General features: G+C 36.1%; 1 protein-coding gene across 7 annotated transcripts in view; it reads right to left on the reverse strand.

Annotated features, from left to right (window-relative positions):
- Nucleotides 1–18,830, reverse strand: part of UBR3 (ubiquitin protein ligase E3 component n-recognin 3 (putative)) — a 102,014-nt gene that overhangs the window by 42,519 nt on the left and 40,665 nt on the right. For 4 of the 7 annotated variants that reach the window (XM_021399365.1, XM_021399361.1, XM_021399362.1 and 1 more), the window contains exons 19-26: nucleotides 16,411–16,507; nucleotides 14,694–14,835; nucleotides 12,907–13,011; nucleotides 12,249–12,422; nucleotides 10,431–10,891; nucleotides 8,209–8,297; nucleotides 2,585–2,734; nucleotides 2,023–2,156 (exon numbers count right to left, since the gene is read on the reverse strand). In XM_021399365.1, coding sequence (XP_021255040.1) covers nucleotides 2,023–2,156; nucleotides 2,585–2,734; nucleotides 8,209–8,297; nucleotides 10,431–10,891; nucleotides 12,249–12,422; nucleotides 12,907–13,011; nucleotides 14,694–14,835; nucleotides 16,411–16,507 — 1,352 coding nt within the window. Of the gene's footprint in view, nucleotides 1–2,022; nucleotides 2,157–2,584; nucleotides 2,735–8,208; nucleotides 8,298–10,430; nucleotides 10,892–12,248; nucleotides 12,423–12,903; nucleotides 13,012–14,693; nucleotides 14,836–16,410; nucleotides 16,508–18,830 lie in introns of all 7 variants that reach the window. The other 3 variants (XM_021399360.1, XM_021399359.1, XM_021399357.1) reach the window with 1 other exon arrangement.

An 18,830-nucleotide genomic window follows, 5' to 3' on the forward strand; every position in this document is an offset into this window, starting at 1 on the left:
AGAAAAGCTTTTTCCTAGCTCCCATCTGATTTAGTAGGCAGATGGTACTATGAGCCAGGCATGGCCAACAGACATACCTGGATAAGCCCCACAGGACAAATGCTGCAACTAGGGCAAGCACTATCACATGGAATTAATAAGGCTGCTTGGTGGCATTTGTTTATTTAAGGACACATTTAGACAGCTTAAATTCTACTGCATCTTTTCCCATTTCTAAGATTCATATCTAGTAGGAAACAGCAGATTCCTCAACATCAGGGAAACCTTGACTGCCTGACCCTTAATGAAATTACTTTGTCTGTACGTAGAACTCATTTTTTTGCTACTTTTTTTCCCTTTGTAAGTAGAATAAACTATAACATGTTTCATAACTAAAAATATTCCTATCTGAGCAAAATTTTCTTGCCTCCTGAAATCTGTTGTTAGAGGAAGGACACTCACTGAGAAGGACACAGTTGATAAACAAAGGACTTTTAACGCTTAGCTCAGCTGAACAAGTCACTCAAGGCACTATCAGATGTTTCCATTTTTATGCCAAAAGTAATTTAAGGATTAGTTCTTTCATGCAGAGACATATTTTAGCACGGTACTGACTTAGAAACTTGAAATTAGAAAGAGCTTAATTCAACTAACGTTAATGACTGAGATTTTTGAAAGCAGGATGCATTTGCTCACTGCATTATAGCATATTTTAGACTAGTCTGTTGGTAGAGTTACTGCACAGAAGTGGAAAAATACACTGCAGTGAAATCAAAGTTTGCATAACAGTTTGCTTGGAATGTCTTCCCTTTCCAGTAGACAGATGTAAAAATAAGGTTATAATATTAATTCTATACTTATAATCACTTCAGTAGGAAATAACTTTCATTAGCAATAGGAAATAAACAGGTGTACACTACTGACACGCTTGACAATCTTTCTCAGCATGAGAAACTGAGATTTTATACAAAGTGTGCTACTTTATTTCTTTCTTTTAAGGGAAGTATCCTTAGTTAACTGAAGGACAGATTCATAGAAACACTGTCTAAAGCCACCAATGCGAAAAGAAAAAAATGACGTGTTTCATTTATCTGTGGATGAGAGACTATGAGAGAGCTAGCTAACATGCCTAAAAAAAATACCATTTTTTTCTCTTTATAGCCAGTATCTAAGCTTCCAAATACTGGTTATTTGGTTAGATCTGCCCAAGAGTTGCCATGTCATAGGATACATCTTCTCCTCCAGAATGATTTCTCAGAACAGATTTACATAGTCTTACACAGCTGTTTTATGCAGTAGCAGGGAAAATAACAGGTAGCATTTCATAAAGGTCTTAGAGTGAACAAGTCCTGTTAAGTAACAAGAATTATCTCTCAAAATTAAATATGAGAAGATGTAATGTACTGCTTTTAGCCTCATGAAGCAAAGCAGAACTCTCTTTGGAACAGCTTATAGACTTCAAAACAGACAATAACCTATCAACAAATGCAAATCTGATCTTCTGGAATTTTGTGCAGCATTCAGGATATAGCAGAAGAGAACTTTCTTTTGCTGGCCCCTCCTTTCCATTCACTCATCTTTACTTTCTCTGTGGTGGTTAAAAAGTTATTACAGGTCAAAACTGCTCTTTCGATTTCCTCTCTCCTGCTGAACTACTTTTAACCAAAGTAATTCCTTGATTGGGTTCACGGAATGCCCACAAGAAAGCTGGTGTTTTGAAAATAATACTTAATATAGCAAAAACACATCTCAAATATGTGGTCACACTAAAATGTAAAGTATTCTCTTCTAGACAGTATCTGCTGAGATATTTAATAAATATACATCCTGTAGATATGGTAGTTACCTACACCTAAAACACAGTGGAAGGCCAGACATACGAAAATAAGGACCCTATCAAACGTAAACATGAACTACTGCAACAGGACAAAGAGTTTACTAAGTGTATAAATGAAGCTACGAGGAGGGCTCTGTTGTAATTTCATTTACCTTTTCACACAACTCACTTCTTAAGTGGTAGTTTTGTTCAAATGAAATACTTACATCTTTAAAGTATCGCTGTAAAGTTGTAAGCCTCACATCATGCAGTGCTGCACAGGTATCCCAAGGGTATATCTGCTCCTCCTCAGTAGTTGGCAGTTTCTTTGGCTCAGTGCTATTGCGGCATTGACCCAACACTGTATACAGAATAAAAGCAATAAAGAATGCAATGAATAACAATATACCAAAGAATGAAGGAAACAAGCAGGAATATTCCAGCTTATATCTACAATGTGTTCTGTTGAAATAAAACAGTAAAAAAAATTACTAAAACCTAAGTGCTGAAAGCAGTGCTTTTGCACTGGAATTGCGTATACACACACAGCTGTTTTCTTTTCTCTTTCTTCTACAACTTATTTTCTATATATACTGCTGGGTTTGTAGAAATTATGAAGGAATTAAAACTGTTCACTGTTCCAAACATTTAAGATTTCCCAGTATCCTCAAAAAAAAAAAAAAAAAGACTTTCATTGTCTTTCCACACTTCATGAAATTCAACAATATTTATGCATTCATTATAAAAGCTGTAGAATCACTGTTTATCTAACAAGTCACATGTTCATACCTGAAGATGCTTGTAATAGTACAACTAGCCCTGTAGGTCTGTCTTCAGTAGAAGGACCACTTTGTCCACAAATAACACAATCATATATTGCCTCAGAAACATGCTGTTCTGATGTAGCTATCTCCATGGCAATATCAGCATCTGGCGATTCTAAAAAGGGATAAGAAAACCAAGGGAAAGAAATCCAATTGCACTTGCACTGATGTAGTGAAGAACACACTAGAATTATTTCTTCAGTTAAATTTAGAACAAAAATATTGAAGGCTACTTGAAACAAATCTTGCTCTTTCAAGTAGAAAAACACCTACACAGGGAAGTATATGTTTTCCCATATTCAAAACTATTTCCAGTCAAATTAAATGCTTAGTTCAACTTTTGTATTAAACTTTGTCTTTTCAAAACATCTATAAAGCTGAGACGCAACTTCTATTCTATTAGATACTATCCCAAAAACTCTGAATGCATAGAGATGAAGGGTAAATAAATACAGAATCTCTACTAAAACTAGAGATGCTCATAACTATTTCCTTCTAATTATTGTCAGAGTAATTCTAGAGAAACAAATAATTTTAAAGATGCAGAGACAACAGGAATGAATTAAATGGATGAATGAATGAATTAAACTCACATGCAGATTGTGTCATCAATTCTAAGTGCCAAATTGGGAGTGCAAAGTAAAGTAAACATGTCAAGTGACTTCCAAAAAGACAACCAACCTAAAGATGGAGATGCCTTCAGTGTATACCCTATAACTTGCACAAGAACCAAGAGTACATGTCCCAACATTTATATTAATCTTTAAGTACCTAACTATTTTTATATATGTACTTTATATATATTATACACATACTATATGTGTTTACGCATAACTTATATAAATTGCTTATTCATACAAATTTATATCTCTAAAAATAAATCAACGTGACACTTCTCCACATTGGTCTTCTATATTACACATACAGTCCCGAGTTAAAATAATTTTACAACTTTAACAAAACAGTAAGTTAGGTCTTATCAACAATCAGTACGTAATGCAGTCATTTTGAAAGATAAACATAGCTTAAGGAAACACAATAAAATTATTTTTCTTTTTTTTTTTATGAAACCTGGACAGTCTTCAAAAATTTGGGATGCATTAACAAAGTAATAAGTTGCTATGCTATATAAGATAATGGATAATTTAAGATTTGCTATCTAAAAATTGTGTGTTTTTCCAGTGATCTACATCGTAATTTCCTAGGGGCACAGACAAACATACAAGGCTAAATATCAGCTTCAAAGCACTGAAGCAATCGCTAGTGATGCAACTTAGCCCACGTGACAAGCAACGGTAATGGGTTTTGGAGGTGAGGGAGGGTACAGTGTTAACCAAAACAGAAGGAATTTTATGACATTTGTACAGCTGGTTTGATATCACAAAAGGGCCAAGGTTGGCAGGGACCTCTGGGGATCCTCTACTGCTACTGCCCCAATCAAAGCAGTCAGTTACCACAGGTCTTGCAGGGCTGTATTGCATCAGATTATGCCAACGTCAAAAGTTAAGTGGAGGCAGATTTTATTTGAAGATGCAATGAAAATTCTTTACTTAACAGTTCTCACACATTCCTAATTTCTTAAGCTAAATTCAAGTGAAATTTCATGCATGGACAGAGAAAAGTAGAAAAGTCATTTCTGCAGACCATGTACAAACATGATGTGCCAAAATCTGCTTGAGATGGTCTCCACTGAAAATATCTAGAAATAAACCTAAGAATTATTTTTTTGTTTGGAAGAAAAGCACCTTAGGACTAAATGATTCTCTCCTAACTGCTCAGGAACACATGCTGTCAAGCCTCTTGACCTAGAATATGAGGGTGCATGCTTTCTGTTCTCACCTAGTAAGTTTCCCGAACACTGCCTGCTAGCCTTCAGCCATGCGCTTCATCTCCTTAAGGAGGCCAAGGTGCTGGACAGAGAACCCAAAAACCTTCAGTCTATCAACAGCTCTCATGCAGAACAGCTTTTAGGAATGCTCTCTTCTGAAAGCCCATTGTAAGCTCAGCAGAAGAGGCAAGCTTCTTTTTTTTTTTTTCTTTTGCTATGAAAACTCCAACGTTCTCCCTCACAGAGCAGCATCAAAATTACATTGTTTTAGCATGTCTGGATTTCTGAGTCAGTTATTGAGGGTCATATGAATGAAAATGAACAACAATCTTCCTTGACCTACAGCTGTTAACATTGTACACACATCTATCACCATCTAGTGGCAGGCAAATGACACTGACCGAAAAAGCAGAGCCCATCAACTGAAACATTTTTTATTGCTCAAGTCCAAGCAACCAAAAAACCTAGCAGCAATTGAAACACAGGAGGAAGGAAATACTAAAGCTATTTTTCATAATTAACATCATGTCATAATTGTGTAAAACATACTCACATATACCTGTATGTCAGAATTACACAACATGAGAATGACCTTAGAACTGTTGCCTTTCATTTTTTATCAATTTCTAAAATGTCATAAATGAAACACATAATAGGCATTCACTCACTATTTCAGTAAGTGCCACACTGTATTATTCTCCTATAAACTGATTTGGAACAATTCAGCAGAAGTCCTTAAAACAAGTTAACATTTTACTGAAAACATACCATTCATTCTTAAGTTTCATTCATCATTTTAAACCTGAGGAAAAGAAATACAGATCTTCAAATTTAAAAGGTATTTCCAACCAATTCAGTATGCCTGATACACACTTCTATCTACTACACGCAACAGGCGCATCAAAAATCAGGCCAATTTAATTTCAGAACTCAGTGACCAAATGCACTTTTCCTTCCAGCTACTTAGACCTAGCGCTAGGCCACTCCAGCAAACAAGAGAATTCCACGGGAACTAGACTTCTAGCACCAAGGAAGACTTCCTAATCAAGTAATTTCCCCCAGAGATACTGAAAGAAAGCAAAGTTGCAGTGCTATTTTATCCATTAGATATGGAAAACACAGAAACACAGAATAAAAGCAATAAATCTAATAAAAAGAATTTCCAAGCTCCTAGAATGCAATTCTTGACTGCTTAATAAAACAATTACTTTATTAAATGTCGTTTTATAATTATATCTGAACTTTATTGCAATATAACAAACTTCCTTCTAGTTTAGCTTTGAAACAAAACTAATATCACCATCACTATCTTGATTGTACCAGCTGCCGCTAAAAGGTGAAGAATAATCTACATCTCCTCCTCTTGCTTCAACTGAAGCACAAACCCTCCCCATTTTTTTTTCCCGACACTGAGATTGTGTAAGGTATTCCCATGAAAACAGCACTTGTGCATTATGTCCCAGAACAATGTTGCCTTAGCGAATGTTGAAGGAATCCTTTACAGACTATTTGCAAAGACACATATTTGGGGAGTATTATCCCACCACCTTTCCAATCATTTTTGCAGAAGCTGTGAGTGCAAGCTGCCAGCAGCCAAACCAGGACAGCTCAGCACCACTCTGAAGATTCAGGAGGCAGAGCTCCATGGTGGGAGAGAGAGGAGGGCCAGCGCACCTCCAGGGCTAGGCCTGAGCCTGCCAGCTGGGCAGCAGCCATATGAGACAGAGAGTGTATTTTATGTTAATCATTCTTTGGAAAACAACCAAAGATGCTCATAGCTTAAACCTCTGGAGAGTCAGAGTTTTAATCTAATTGATTTCACCCACACTTGTCCTAACGATGGCAATACACATGAAGGAGGAGCGAATGGGAAATGCACGATAATGACATGTGGCACTGACATCCATTCACCACGTTCTTCTCCCAAGGTTCATCCTATGTCATAACAAAACCCACAGCCTTACAGTTCCAGGACTTTTCTTTGTCCCTGCAAATTAATTCGGAAATCAGGATAAATACAAACAAAGATAAAAATCACTGAAGGATAAAAATATTTAAACTCTGACAGAAACCCAAGGTGGTGCCAAGCACTCTACTATTCCCATGTTTTAAAAAAAGTTATTTAGTTCTTGGTTTAGTTTTTGTACCAATAGGAGCAAAAGACCCAAAGTTACCAAGTCTCAGCATTTGCCACCTTCTAGCCAGTACCAATCAGTTTGCTACAACCTCAGTTTCATCACAGAACACACCGCTGCCTGATTTTTCACCCCCATTTTGTACTCTCCCTAGTTTAAAGGCATGATTCATTCTCCCTCTTTCCCCTACTCAGCCAAATCCCAAAACCCAAAGGGTTGTGTAAAGGTGTCTAAACACAATACGTATAATTTACAACCTCTGACTTCAGTCAACATATTTCCTGCTGTATACGCTGTGCGTCAAAGTGGCCCTCTGGCATCAAAGCAACCATTAGCATGCTAATATCATCAGTACTGACCCAGCACATCTATTCTCCAGAGATCAGTACTTAATTTATTTTTCTATCTGGGTTCACAAGATTGAGTGTTAGGAAATATATGTCACCTTGCATTAAAACTCTGCACTTCTTTTTATAAACTAGCTAAGGAGCATTAGCTTGAAGGACAAAATGAGGCCCTGCTGAGACTCAACATCACAGAAAAGAAACAAAATCACATCAGCCACTTCACAAATTGACCGGTCTACATATTTGCACTAAGTTACAGTTGATTAAACAGTTTTGCAGCTTTGAATCACTGTATTTCACATTTATACAACTTACACAGATTGTTACGTATATCACCGCATTTTTTAAAGGCTACTATTAACCTGAGGCAGAGGGATTTATTTTTGTTCTTAGCAAGCTCAGCCTGAAGGGCAGCACAGTTTCCAAAATCTCTTGCACAAAGTTCCACATGATAATAGGCAAACCACAGCTTCACACCGAGACAAACGCTCCCAAAACAAAAATGTAAAAGCAGCTATACCAGCAGACTAGGTGGCCTAAAGTGCCTCCTGTAACACGTTTTTGACTGACTGAATATTCTCAAGTATTTCTATCTGCTGCCCTTAGTAAGACATTTCAGGATGTATTTTTCCATTTCTTATGTTTATCCTACAAACAGCTACAGACAGCACAGTGGATTCTGTTCCATGCTAGTTCATTAACATAACTCTTCCTAAATTTCACTTAATTATATCCAGGCAAGCTTGAATGGCAATGCAGTTGTACAGATGTCACAGAACATAAACAGACAGTAACAGAAAATGCACATGTTCACTCAGTGCATTTCTCAATTCTATACACAAATTCAAAATGCAAAAGCCTTTACCTTCTTAAAATTTGATGCTCTACAGAAGTCTTAAATTACATATTAAAAAATTGCAACAGACAGACTAGTTTTGGAAAGCTTTATCTTAAAAAGTAAATACTTCAGAACATATCACACCAATTTAATTACTTCATCCACTGTATACTAAGTTAAAAAAAAGAATACGTATGACAGATACTGCGTTGCTCTTAAATATTTTAAAGATCATTTATCCCATCCCTTCACAATTATGTGTTCAATATTATCTGTTCTAGAAAACATGACTTTAAGCAGCTTAAGAAAAATTTAGCACAGAAGTGGATACAGTGGTGGAATATGTCTGGGTTTTTTGTTTGTTTTAAACTGTAAAACAGTAATACTAAGATGAAAATTAAAAAAAAAAAATGAAGAGCTGGAAAGCACAGGAAAACTTACCAACATCCATTGCAGTTTCCATGAAGCTTTTCTGCCTTGAGGCAAATTCAGCCAACAATTTCTGTTGCCTTTCTCTGGCCTTTTGTCGTCTGGGTGAAAGAAAAAGGGGAGAGTGGGGGAAATGTGGAACGGAAAAGAAAGAAGTGTCAAATAGAGGGGAAAAAATAATGTCAGGCGGATTGCAATTACCACTTTAAATATCATTCAAAATTCAAGTTCTCTAAATAAAAGATTAATTTTCAAGCATTAAAAAATGAATTTATTGCTCTAAAAGTAGATTCTGGTGAGAAATAAACAAGCAAAAACTCGTAAGTCTGAAAGGAAGTCATAAAATAATGCCCCCAAAAAATTCCAGAGGATCTTTAACAGATTAAGACTGACTATCACTAAAAACAACCAAAATGAAAGAAAACACTTCCACCACCCAGGACCTTATTCTCAAAAGTTATCTTTCTACTATGCAAAGGCAAAGTAACAGAGTGAAATGCCTGGCACCACAGAAATCTAAGTGCTCATGAACAACCAATCAAATTCAACAATTATTTGCAAATGTGGTATGCTTTTTTATTCTTTTTTGGTACCAGGCCTGATGGCAAGACAAACAGTTATGAACAATCTCTCTCCATTTGAGACTCCTCATACTGGCATCCTCTCCCCAACCTTCACCCAAGATACTGGCCATCAACAGTTTTTCTCTCTTAAGTTTGAGATAGCTTCCAGTTTGAAAGCCCTTATCTCTCTATTATAGAAACACTTCATTCTTAAAATATCATGTTTGATGTACCATTTACATTCAGTTATTTCTGTATAATCCCCTTACTCCTGAGCTCACCAACGCCTATTTTCATTATCTTTTTACATCCATCACTATTCCTTTACCCCCTACAACATGCACATTTACCAGATTTTCCTCTCCTGGAAGTATCAGGAAGGGATCTTGAGTCTGACAACAGTTTACAGATAAGGGGAATTGGAGAGTTCAAGTGGGGAAAAACTCAACCAAACTCACGCTATAGCTGCTCACCAGATGGAGCATGCAGTGAGTGCTTTACATAGCACCAACCAGTGAAAGTATGGAAGCTCTACCAGAGCTATGAACTCTGTTCATTAGCATTAACAACAATTTTTTTTTTCCACCTCGTTAGAGATTATTAGAATAGCCAATGAGCAATTTGAAAACATTACTTCACACCTAATATGAGTCTTCTTTAGTCTACAGTACTGTTCACTGGCTTGGCGCAGGAACAGACTTGTACAGGCTCAAAACAGCAAATTTAATGCAACTTGTTACCCTACGGTGCCCTGTATGTCAAAGCTTCTAACTTGTTTTCCTAAAGGCACCTTAAAAATCCAAGCATCTCTGCCCATTTATCTGTCACACTGTAGAGCCACCGTTTCTCAAAATAACTTCTATTTACAACAATCCTAAGATTCATTATTTTGAGGATCATATCAGGGCATTCGTTAAGCCTGTTTTTATTTATTTCCCCCTGGGAATTTCTCAATATATGCCTCAGCTGAAAGCAGAGTGACTGTAAATAGAGGCCTTTAATAAGAAGACATAAACAAACTCTGACAGATTCAGTACAGCTCAGTAATTTTCCATGATGGCCCATGGGGGTATGACACTGCAATTGAAAAAATACTGCAAGCAGCTCAAGTTCTCTTCTAGTTCTGTATTTTGGTTTCTATGGTGACAATTCCTTGTATAAGCAATGCCAAATTTGTCATTATACGTCAAAGTAACCCAAGAGGGTCACCACTGAATGCTACGTCTGCTTGATCTTCATTAATATAAAACTGGACTTGGGGAAAAATTAAGAAAAAAATCAAGAAAAAGTAAAAATTACAGCCTGGCGATATAAAGGGAATGCTAGCCTATGAGATCAAGTCATTTTAGTTATGACATTGTCAATAAATGTCACAGGTCCCCAAGTGCCTTTAGGGATTTGAGGACAGGAAGGTAGTCACTCAAAAACAAAGAACATCAAAACATTCATTTTCATACATTTCATCCATATTCATAGATCATCACAAATGTTGTTTTCTAAAGGGAAAGAATTAACCTTACCCTTTTCTGTAAGGAAAGTTATTTGATTCATTGATCCCCATCCTTTTGTAAATAAGCCTATAAGCCTCGCACTACTGAGAACGAGATCAATCTGTAGATGCAGAACACATATTGCCCTACTGCCACCCCGCTGTTTTGTTATTAATGTTACCTTTCTTCTTTATCCAATGTTTTCTTCTCTGCAGAACTAATTTTTTTTGGTGGTACAGGAGGCGTCACCTTTCTGCATATCTCTTCTATTATACGTTTATTCAGTCTGCTCTGCACAGCAGCTTTCAGTAAAATTCTTTCTACTGCTGTCATTCCATCACCATGAGAGTACCTTGGAACTTCTGGGTGGATTAAAACATCCACATCGTCCAACCAGGGAGGATAATAAGAGTTTTGTTTTCCTGAGAGTTTGTGGTGTAATTTGATCAACAAAGACAGCATACTTTCTTTAACTTCTAGAATGGCTGTGGTTAGCTGTGGAGTTGCACCAGGTGCTGACCATTTCATTGATGCTTTGGGCCGAACCACCTGATTTGCTTCACTGGTGTTCCGATTGATGATCTCCTGAAATTTTTTCCTACGTTCTGCAACCAAACTGAACACTTGAGCTGTCCCCGAGTTCTTGCGGAAATAAAATAAATTACAATGTTTCATTTTCAGAAATAAACAACATACATTTATAAAACTATAGAAATATTTTCATTTAGGAGGAAATCTATGAAACATTTTAAGATTCTCTCTTCCAAACTGTATTCAAATTTGGTATACCAAAATATTAACCCTGCATGTCATACTTTTATACAAACCTGGTATACACAGTTGCATAAAAAGCCAAGTACAAGAAGAAATTTCGTCCATGCCAAAAAGCCTAACAACTAGCTTTGCTGCAGTTAAACTTAGAATGCTGATCTCCAAGCAACATTTTCTGCTCTTTCAGGAATATCTGTCATTTTCATATCTTTGTGTTAGTTTAAATTTCTTTAATACAAGTCTATCGTGCACTGTTGCACAATGTAACTCAATCCCAAGCAGGTGGTCCCAACACATCCCCACAGGCATTGTCCGTCCTGTGTGAATTAGCTGAGATGCAGAAGACACAAACCAATACTTGCAAGCAGAGCTCACTATCCAGTGCCAACGTGTACAGTTACACTAACGAATGAGCCCACTCAGATAATCCTGTTCTGTGCTCTCCTTGCTGTCAGTCCCAGATTAAGGAAACACAGAAACAAACTGCATATACTGAATCCATAGCAGAAATGTTTCCTGAATACTCATTTTGTCCCCGTCCCCCCCCCACCCCGCCCCAAAAAAAAGAGAGAAGTAAAAACAAAAAAAATACTACCAAAACTACTTGGTTTCAAATGCACTTTCAAATTAAGTTTAAACTAACCTAGATTTGAGAAAGCTAGAAGTACTCTAAATTACTAAATGTTAGTAGTATCTTGGCAAGACAAAAAAAAAAAACAGGCCTAAACACAAAGCTCAAGCAGTAAGATAACAAAGACATTTTACATTTGATATCAAGTTTTAATTTCAAAATATGTATTAAAAAATTAAGGTCCGTTCTTTGCTGCAAGTCCATAACCTAAGACTACAAATCAAAAATATGAAAAAAGCATGAGTCTTTGCAATATAAATTAGAAGGAAATTCAGGAAAATTAGAAGATGTCACTGAATGTTAAGGTGAGCATGATTAAAGCCATGTCGCTAGTTAATTGCTTAGGAGAACAAACTGCACACAGATCTACCTCTCTCTGAAGGCTCTTCCGCCTTGAACTCTGGTAGATTGAGGACAAAAAAGATTAATTAACTGTAACATTTGGAAGGAGATACTTGAAACAGCTTCTGCTATAAAAAATATATTATCCTAAGAAATTTATGAAAACAGTAAGAACTCTCCCCCTCCTCCCACCTCAAAACCAACCAAACAAAACCATCAAGCAATAGGAAAGAGACAGTATTTGTATATACTTACTTGTGATGAAGCTAAACCATCTGAACTGGTACTTGCAGGTGGTTCCTTCTTCACTTCTGGAGCAGTTTCCGGTACTCTTACTCGGACATAGTTAATGAAGTGCCGCATGTTAGAAACCAAGTTACTACCTGGAAACCAACTGTCATGGCAACGCTCTTGTCCACCTGTAGATTCCTGAAGAAAAAAATTAAGTTGTATAAATTTCCTCATAAAAGCTATACAGATTATTGTAACTTATAACTGTACTGTGAAAATTTTCACATCTCCACAAGATATCAACATTATGGTAAAAGTACTTCACAAAAGCTGATATAACTTTTTAATTGTAATAATGACTGATGCCTATCTTGAGGACTACAACTCCGATAAATAAATGTATGTCATGTTATCATTGCTACTCTAACAAAAGCAAAAGAAACAAGGCAATAAGAAGCTGTGCAATCTAAGTTTAACTGCTAATGACGGTGTTCATCATGGTTTCATTTGAAAATTTAGTAAACTGTGTTTTAGATTCAACTCTTTTTTCCAACAAGTTACCAGTACTGATTTACAAATAGTAATAAGGATGTATAACTGATCTGTGTTGAATCACTAGACAATACCTTTTTTAATAAAAAATTTTAAATGAGATTTTTTTTAAAATGAAACATCTTACCACCTCTTCATCTGATTCTCGTTCTGGAGAATTTTCCAACCCCAGTTCAATCAAATACAAAACCATGCAAAGGACATGTTCTGACAAATTCTGATGATCCATTAATATCTAGGCAGAAAAACAGATAATCACATCTTAAAAGGTTTTTAATCCTTCATATTCTCACAATCTCAATTACAAAAAAAAAAAAAAAAACACAAAAAAACAGAAATTGCCAAAAGCTTGACAGACATCTATAACTTACATTGGGAGGTAAAGAAAGAAACCTTAAGTCTCACGTGAACAAACACGAAGAACTGGCTACAAGTTTTCTTTCAGCACAACCCTCCAGGTTACTTAGACTACAAAAGGCTTTGAGCTACATATGTGATTTTCTTCATTTTTAATAAAATCACTGTGCTTTCAAGAGCTGTGTCATGAGATATGAGTACCAATTACTAGGAAAAGATTAGGCAGGCAAAACAATATGAACACCGCTTGCAACCCTACTGTATTTTTGGTAGACGCTAAGCTCCAACTTTAGTATTTAAAGTTTTCTTTTTGTTCCACCATAACACTTGAGAAGTCTTGTCTTATCACATTCATGATATTTTATTTTTCCACATAGATTTTTGAAACTGCACTCATAACACAGCAAAAGCTATTGCTTACTGAAGCTACTAATTTGTCAGCTTTCGAGAAAAAATACTTTTCTATCATAAAGGTGAAATCTATTGAATGAATTCAGATAAATTCTTCAGTTTTCTTTCATCCTAATGATATACTGTCAATTTATAAGATACTTCATTACAGAAAGAAATCAGGTAAAACAAGAAATAGGAATAGGAAGTTTGTGAATGCCACACAGTTACTGCTGTATTTAACAGATTTTCTTTTTGACAAAAATTGAACAGTGAAACAACGAAAGAGCTTAAGGGTAGCAGGGAATATGTAAGAGCATAAAAGGAAATTCTGCTCAGGAAAATCACTGATGTGCCTCAATCAAACCATTTTTTAATAGTCCCTCATCTGCTTCTGCAGCACATTGCCTTGAGAGCACTTTCCAAGTACAAGGAAAGGCTCAAAGACTCATCCTCTGATGAATGTGCTCTTGAAAAACAATGCATTTCTCTTAAAGTGGACAGCTAACTATCAAAAGAAAAATTAAAGGCATGAATTAGTCCTGAAAAACAAGCACTATAACATTATCAAAGACAGAACATTTCCAGGAAGTGACATTAGAACCGACTGCAGATTTGAGACTTATTTGCCACTTTGGATGAAAGGCCATCAAGGTTGCACACATTTAAAAAGGCTGCTGCTGCTATCCAGCTCTTCAGCAGGAGCCAAAAGGACACCATACAAGCCAGTATTCTATCCAAAACCAACAAGGAACAAGTCAAACAGCAACTCTGATGATTAAGATAGCATTCCTTAAAGAAGGACTGCCCATGTACTTGGATACCTGACTAAGGAGTATGTATATATGAACTAATCATTCATGAAATAATCATCATGCTAGACCTACAAAATAAATGTGAAATAAGAAATCTCTCTGCAGTCATACAACCAATTAATGAAAAGAATTTAATACAGTAAAAAGGAAATTTTAACCACCTCAGTCATTTTGATGTTTTAATGTTTTTTAGTTCAGCTAGCAAGAAGAATTCTAATTGAAAGTATTTCCTCATGAGAATAAAATAAAAGCACTATATAAATCTGAAACTCACTATTCCAAAACGCCTACAAAACTATGATTCTAAGCATTCCTCAAAGTAAAATACTGGACTTAATGAGAATTATGACTGTACCTTGTAAAGAAGTGTGAACAGCACAATGTGCAAGGTTTTGCAATGTAAAAGTTTTACGAGACCTTTGTAACTTGGATGTAGCGGTGTTCTCTTCTTGTAAGGAGGCCATGGGTTCCCAGGAAATTTACCACTATGCTTTAAACTGTTGAAACACATTAGATTTGTGTTAAACACTGCAGTGATGCAGACAACTGACTGTTACAAACAACTACACTGCACTCTTTGTTCAGATCAACTTCAGAATTGATAACCATTTCTCAGCAATTTAATTTCTCTAAGCAACACTCCAAATATCAGAATGTATACACAAACAGCACACAGTCCCATTTTTCTGTAGATTACCACTGATCAAAATGACACTTATAAAGCTATATGAATTGTTAATTACTGCTCTGAATTTAAGAATTTCATTTTCTTTCTAAGATGCACATTGAAGAGATGGAGAACTTTCACGTCACCAAAATCCGCATGTTGCTCAGACATCAAACAGAAAATTCACATCTGTAGGACTGGATTACAGGCAACAATAGGAAACGCTAGACAGGGTTTTACCTTCATAGATATGACTGCGTTGGTAGAGCCAACTATATCTTAAGCATTAAATTCAATGTGGAGATACCTTTCTCTTACAGTACACATTTATGATGAGCCTTTGACTTAAAACAATAAGCAAAGGGGCGGGGGATTATTTTACATTTTAAGAATGTTTTGAACTTGATTTTTACTCTCAAGGAATGAAATAAAAGAGAACCAAATAAAGTTAAGTAAAGTAAAATCTGTAAGAATAAGAATTTTACTGGATGGCATGTAAGGGACAGAATAAGGATCAAATTTTCTTGCATCTCAGAACTTTCAAGGGTGTCTCTGAGTAGCTTTTCCTGTAGTTAAATTAGAATTCATTGAATTCTTCCATGGTTTTTGTCAAGGGTGAACACGTTAAAAAGAATACATTATCTTCAACATCATCTCAATAGACAGAACATCATAAAATCACAGGATGGTTGAGGTTGGCAGGCCATCTGGTCCTACAGCCCTTCTCAAGTTGGGATGATCAGAGCAGATCCCAAGGAGGATCTCCAAAGAGGAGACTCCACAGCATCTCTGGGCAACCCGTGCCAGTGCTCCATCAGCAACACAATATGAAAGTGTTTCCTAATATTCACACAGAGCTTTTTTCTTCCTGTTAGTGCCGTTGCCTCTTGTCCTGCCACTGGGCACCACTGGGAAGAGCCTGGCTCATCCTTCTTTCAGTCATTTGCGTGTGTATTAACCACATCCCCCATGAATCTCCTCTTCACCAGGCTGAACAGGCCCAGCTCTCTCAGCTGCTTCCAAAAGGGAGAAAAACTGTAATACTAATGCTTCACTTACCTACATTTAAATAAAACAAAAAGGCTCCTTTCTTTAAGTGATACAACTTATTTTGAACTCTAACTTTTAGTTAAACATTAGATACGTAATGACATTACTAATTTGTCACTTGAAATGCATTAAACATTTATGGAAGCGTAATAGACTAAGCTATCCAGAGCCCTGGATAAATTTATACTGTGTAAATACATGAGCTATTTACTCAAAGACAAACGTTGAGCCTGAAAACATCGATAATACCATTAACATTTCTTTAGTGCAAAAGCAAAAAACAAGAAAAACAAGTAAAAATCCTGTTGTGCAATAAGCAACAAGGTATTACATTTCTAAAACTGATTCAACTTACAAGGCTGTGTATCTGTCCATTGCAGACTGTACATCTCTACGGTAAACTGTTCGAAGTATTACCATTACAGGGTCAAATTCCTTATCCCAGACTTCAGCTGTTGTTTAAAAGAAGTCACACATTATAAATCTCTTTACAGACATTTCAACTTATTTCAGAGTTTCTTCTTAATTACCTGTATGTCATTTCCCATTATATAATCATTTTTGCAGCACAGTACATCATCTTCTTCAAATTCTTACTAACAATACTTACAACTTTCTATATTATTAATTATTACTATTCACCAAGGCATCATCATTTCACCAAAAATATTTTCTGCGGTTCCAAAACAGAAAATTACCTGTTCGTTAAGGGTATAGGCCTTTTCTATTAAGTAGTTTTATTTTACTGTCTTCTACCTTTAGGGGTTTTTTTTGGTTTTTTTTTGTTTTTTTTAATGTAATACTTTACTATGGGGGGCAAGAATCATATATTCCTGATTAAAAAACACAGTTGAAACACATGAAGAGGACTTTAAAATCTAAGTAAATATATGAAGGCAATCCCAAAACATCTTATCTGTTCTTTCCTGTGTGAATCCTGCCTTACTCTCTTTAATTTCTGAGCACATCTAAGAAAAGGTTATAATCATTTTTCTTTTGGTACTTGATAAGCACGTGTATTCTTGAAAGTCAGAAGCAAAGACTGCAAAGCAGTTAGCAGGTGGTATTTAAGTATTAAGCACAGAGAGTCAAATGACTGTAACTTTACACAATTTTTTGTTCAGTCTTGACAATGGCCAGCTTTCTTCTCAAATTCTGTGATCAGTCATTTACAAACATGCCTTTGTAATGCATATATGCATTATTTCCGCAATAAAAGTCTTAGTTATCCCCATTTCATTTTGTAGCTTTAAAGTAAAATGCTGCATGGCTTCTCAGAGTAATCACAAATAGACATCTGAACAGAATATTAGTAAACTCATAGCATTTTTTTCCCCATTTAAAAGTCAATCAAAACCAAAACTAAGTTTCCAATCTAAAGGCAAATGAAGACATTCCCCTTTATACAGCGTTTTGAAGTGTTTAGTTCCAGTGACAGCAATATGAATTCAAGAGTCAATGTAAGAAAGAACACAAGGGGGAAAACAGCAGAAGTTTAGCTCCACCAGCAGGCGTAACACAACATATGCATGTACGACATTCTTCAAAGGCAAAAGCAGGCAACTTCATCACACTGCTGAGATTGATTTCCCACAGCTGGGAAGAAAAGGCCTGTATTCCTATTAACCTCTACTAATGTTCACGGTTCTGCAGACATCCTCATATGTTACTGAGAGGGACACACTTGGCATAGTTGTTACTCTGTATGAAAATGATCAAACAAAGAATAGCCCGCTTCCAAAAATCCTTTTTTTTCCCTCCTGGGTAGAGTTTACTATCACAGTCTACAACACAGACCAGACTTGCTTTTTTTTCCTTCTGAACATTTTTTTTTCCTTTTCTCTTTTTTCCTTTTTTTAAAGCAGCAGTTACTGAAAACCAAGTAGATCACCAAGTAGACTTTTTCCCACTAATTACAGGGAAACAAGGGATTAGGTGGAAGTGATCTCAACATGACATGATTTAATTGTGACTCGCTCTAAGTCCCAATTAATAAAAGCACCCAAAATATCACCATTCATTTTGAGAACCTGTACAGTTACAAAATTGATAAGCATTTAGATGGCTGTATGCAAGAAAACCATGACAGCTTTTATCCTTGCAGGAACTCTAACAGATTTTTATTGCTTTAAAAAAGAAAAAAAAAAAAAGTGGGAGGAGGATTCTGCAAAGAAGTACAAGTGACTTAAGTACTGTATCTCTAGCAGCAATTATTGAAAAGTAAAAAAAAAACTTTACACAACACTTCACTGGTTGTTAATTTGTATTAAAGTAATGGCTACACTGACTCAGTCTCCACACACACACACACACACACACACACACACACACACAGGAGAACACTGCCTACTAGACAAATGGTTTCAAAGTGTCAGACTCAAACACTGCCAGACTCTCAGTCACCCCACAGGAAGGAGTTAATCCGCCTCCAGCTTTGCTTTGAGCTGAAGCACAACCAGAGCACACTGAGCATTTCAGATTCTTAGGAAGCTTATCTGCTCAGTGACAGGAAACAGTAATGGAACGCTGTGTTCTAAATTCTTCCTCTCCTTTGATATACCAACATTGTGTTGAATCCAATTTAGATGGCAAGCTGGTCAGAGGAAGAAGTTTCATTTTTGCTCTGCATGAATAATAGAATTACAGAACAAGATTCCGTAATTGGTCTAGCTTGAACTCTGTTCTAGATTCTATTGACTGGGAAAAATGTTGTATACTATCAAGATACTTGAGCAATATAAAAAAGAATTTTGTACCATTATATTTTTATTAATT

The sequence above is a fragment of the Numida meleagris genome, chromosome 5 (assembly GCF_002078875.1).
Source record: "Numida meleagris isolate 19003 breed g44 Domestic line chromosome 5, NumMel1.0, whole genome shotgun sequence".
Taxonomy (NCBI): Eukaryota; Metazoa; Chordata; class Aves; order Galliformes; family Numididae; genus Numida; species Numida meleagris.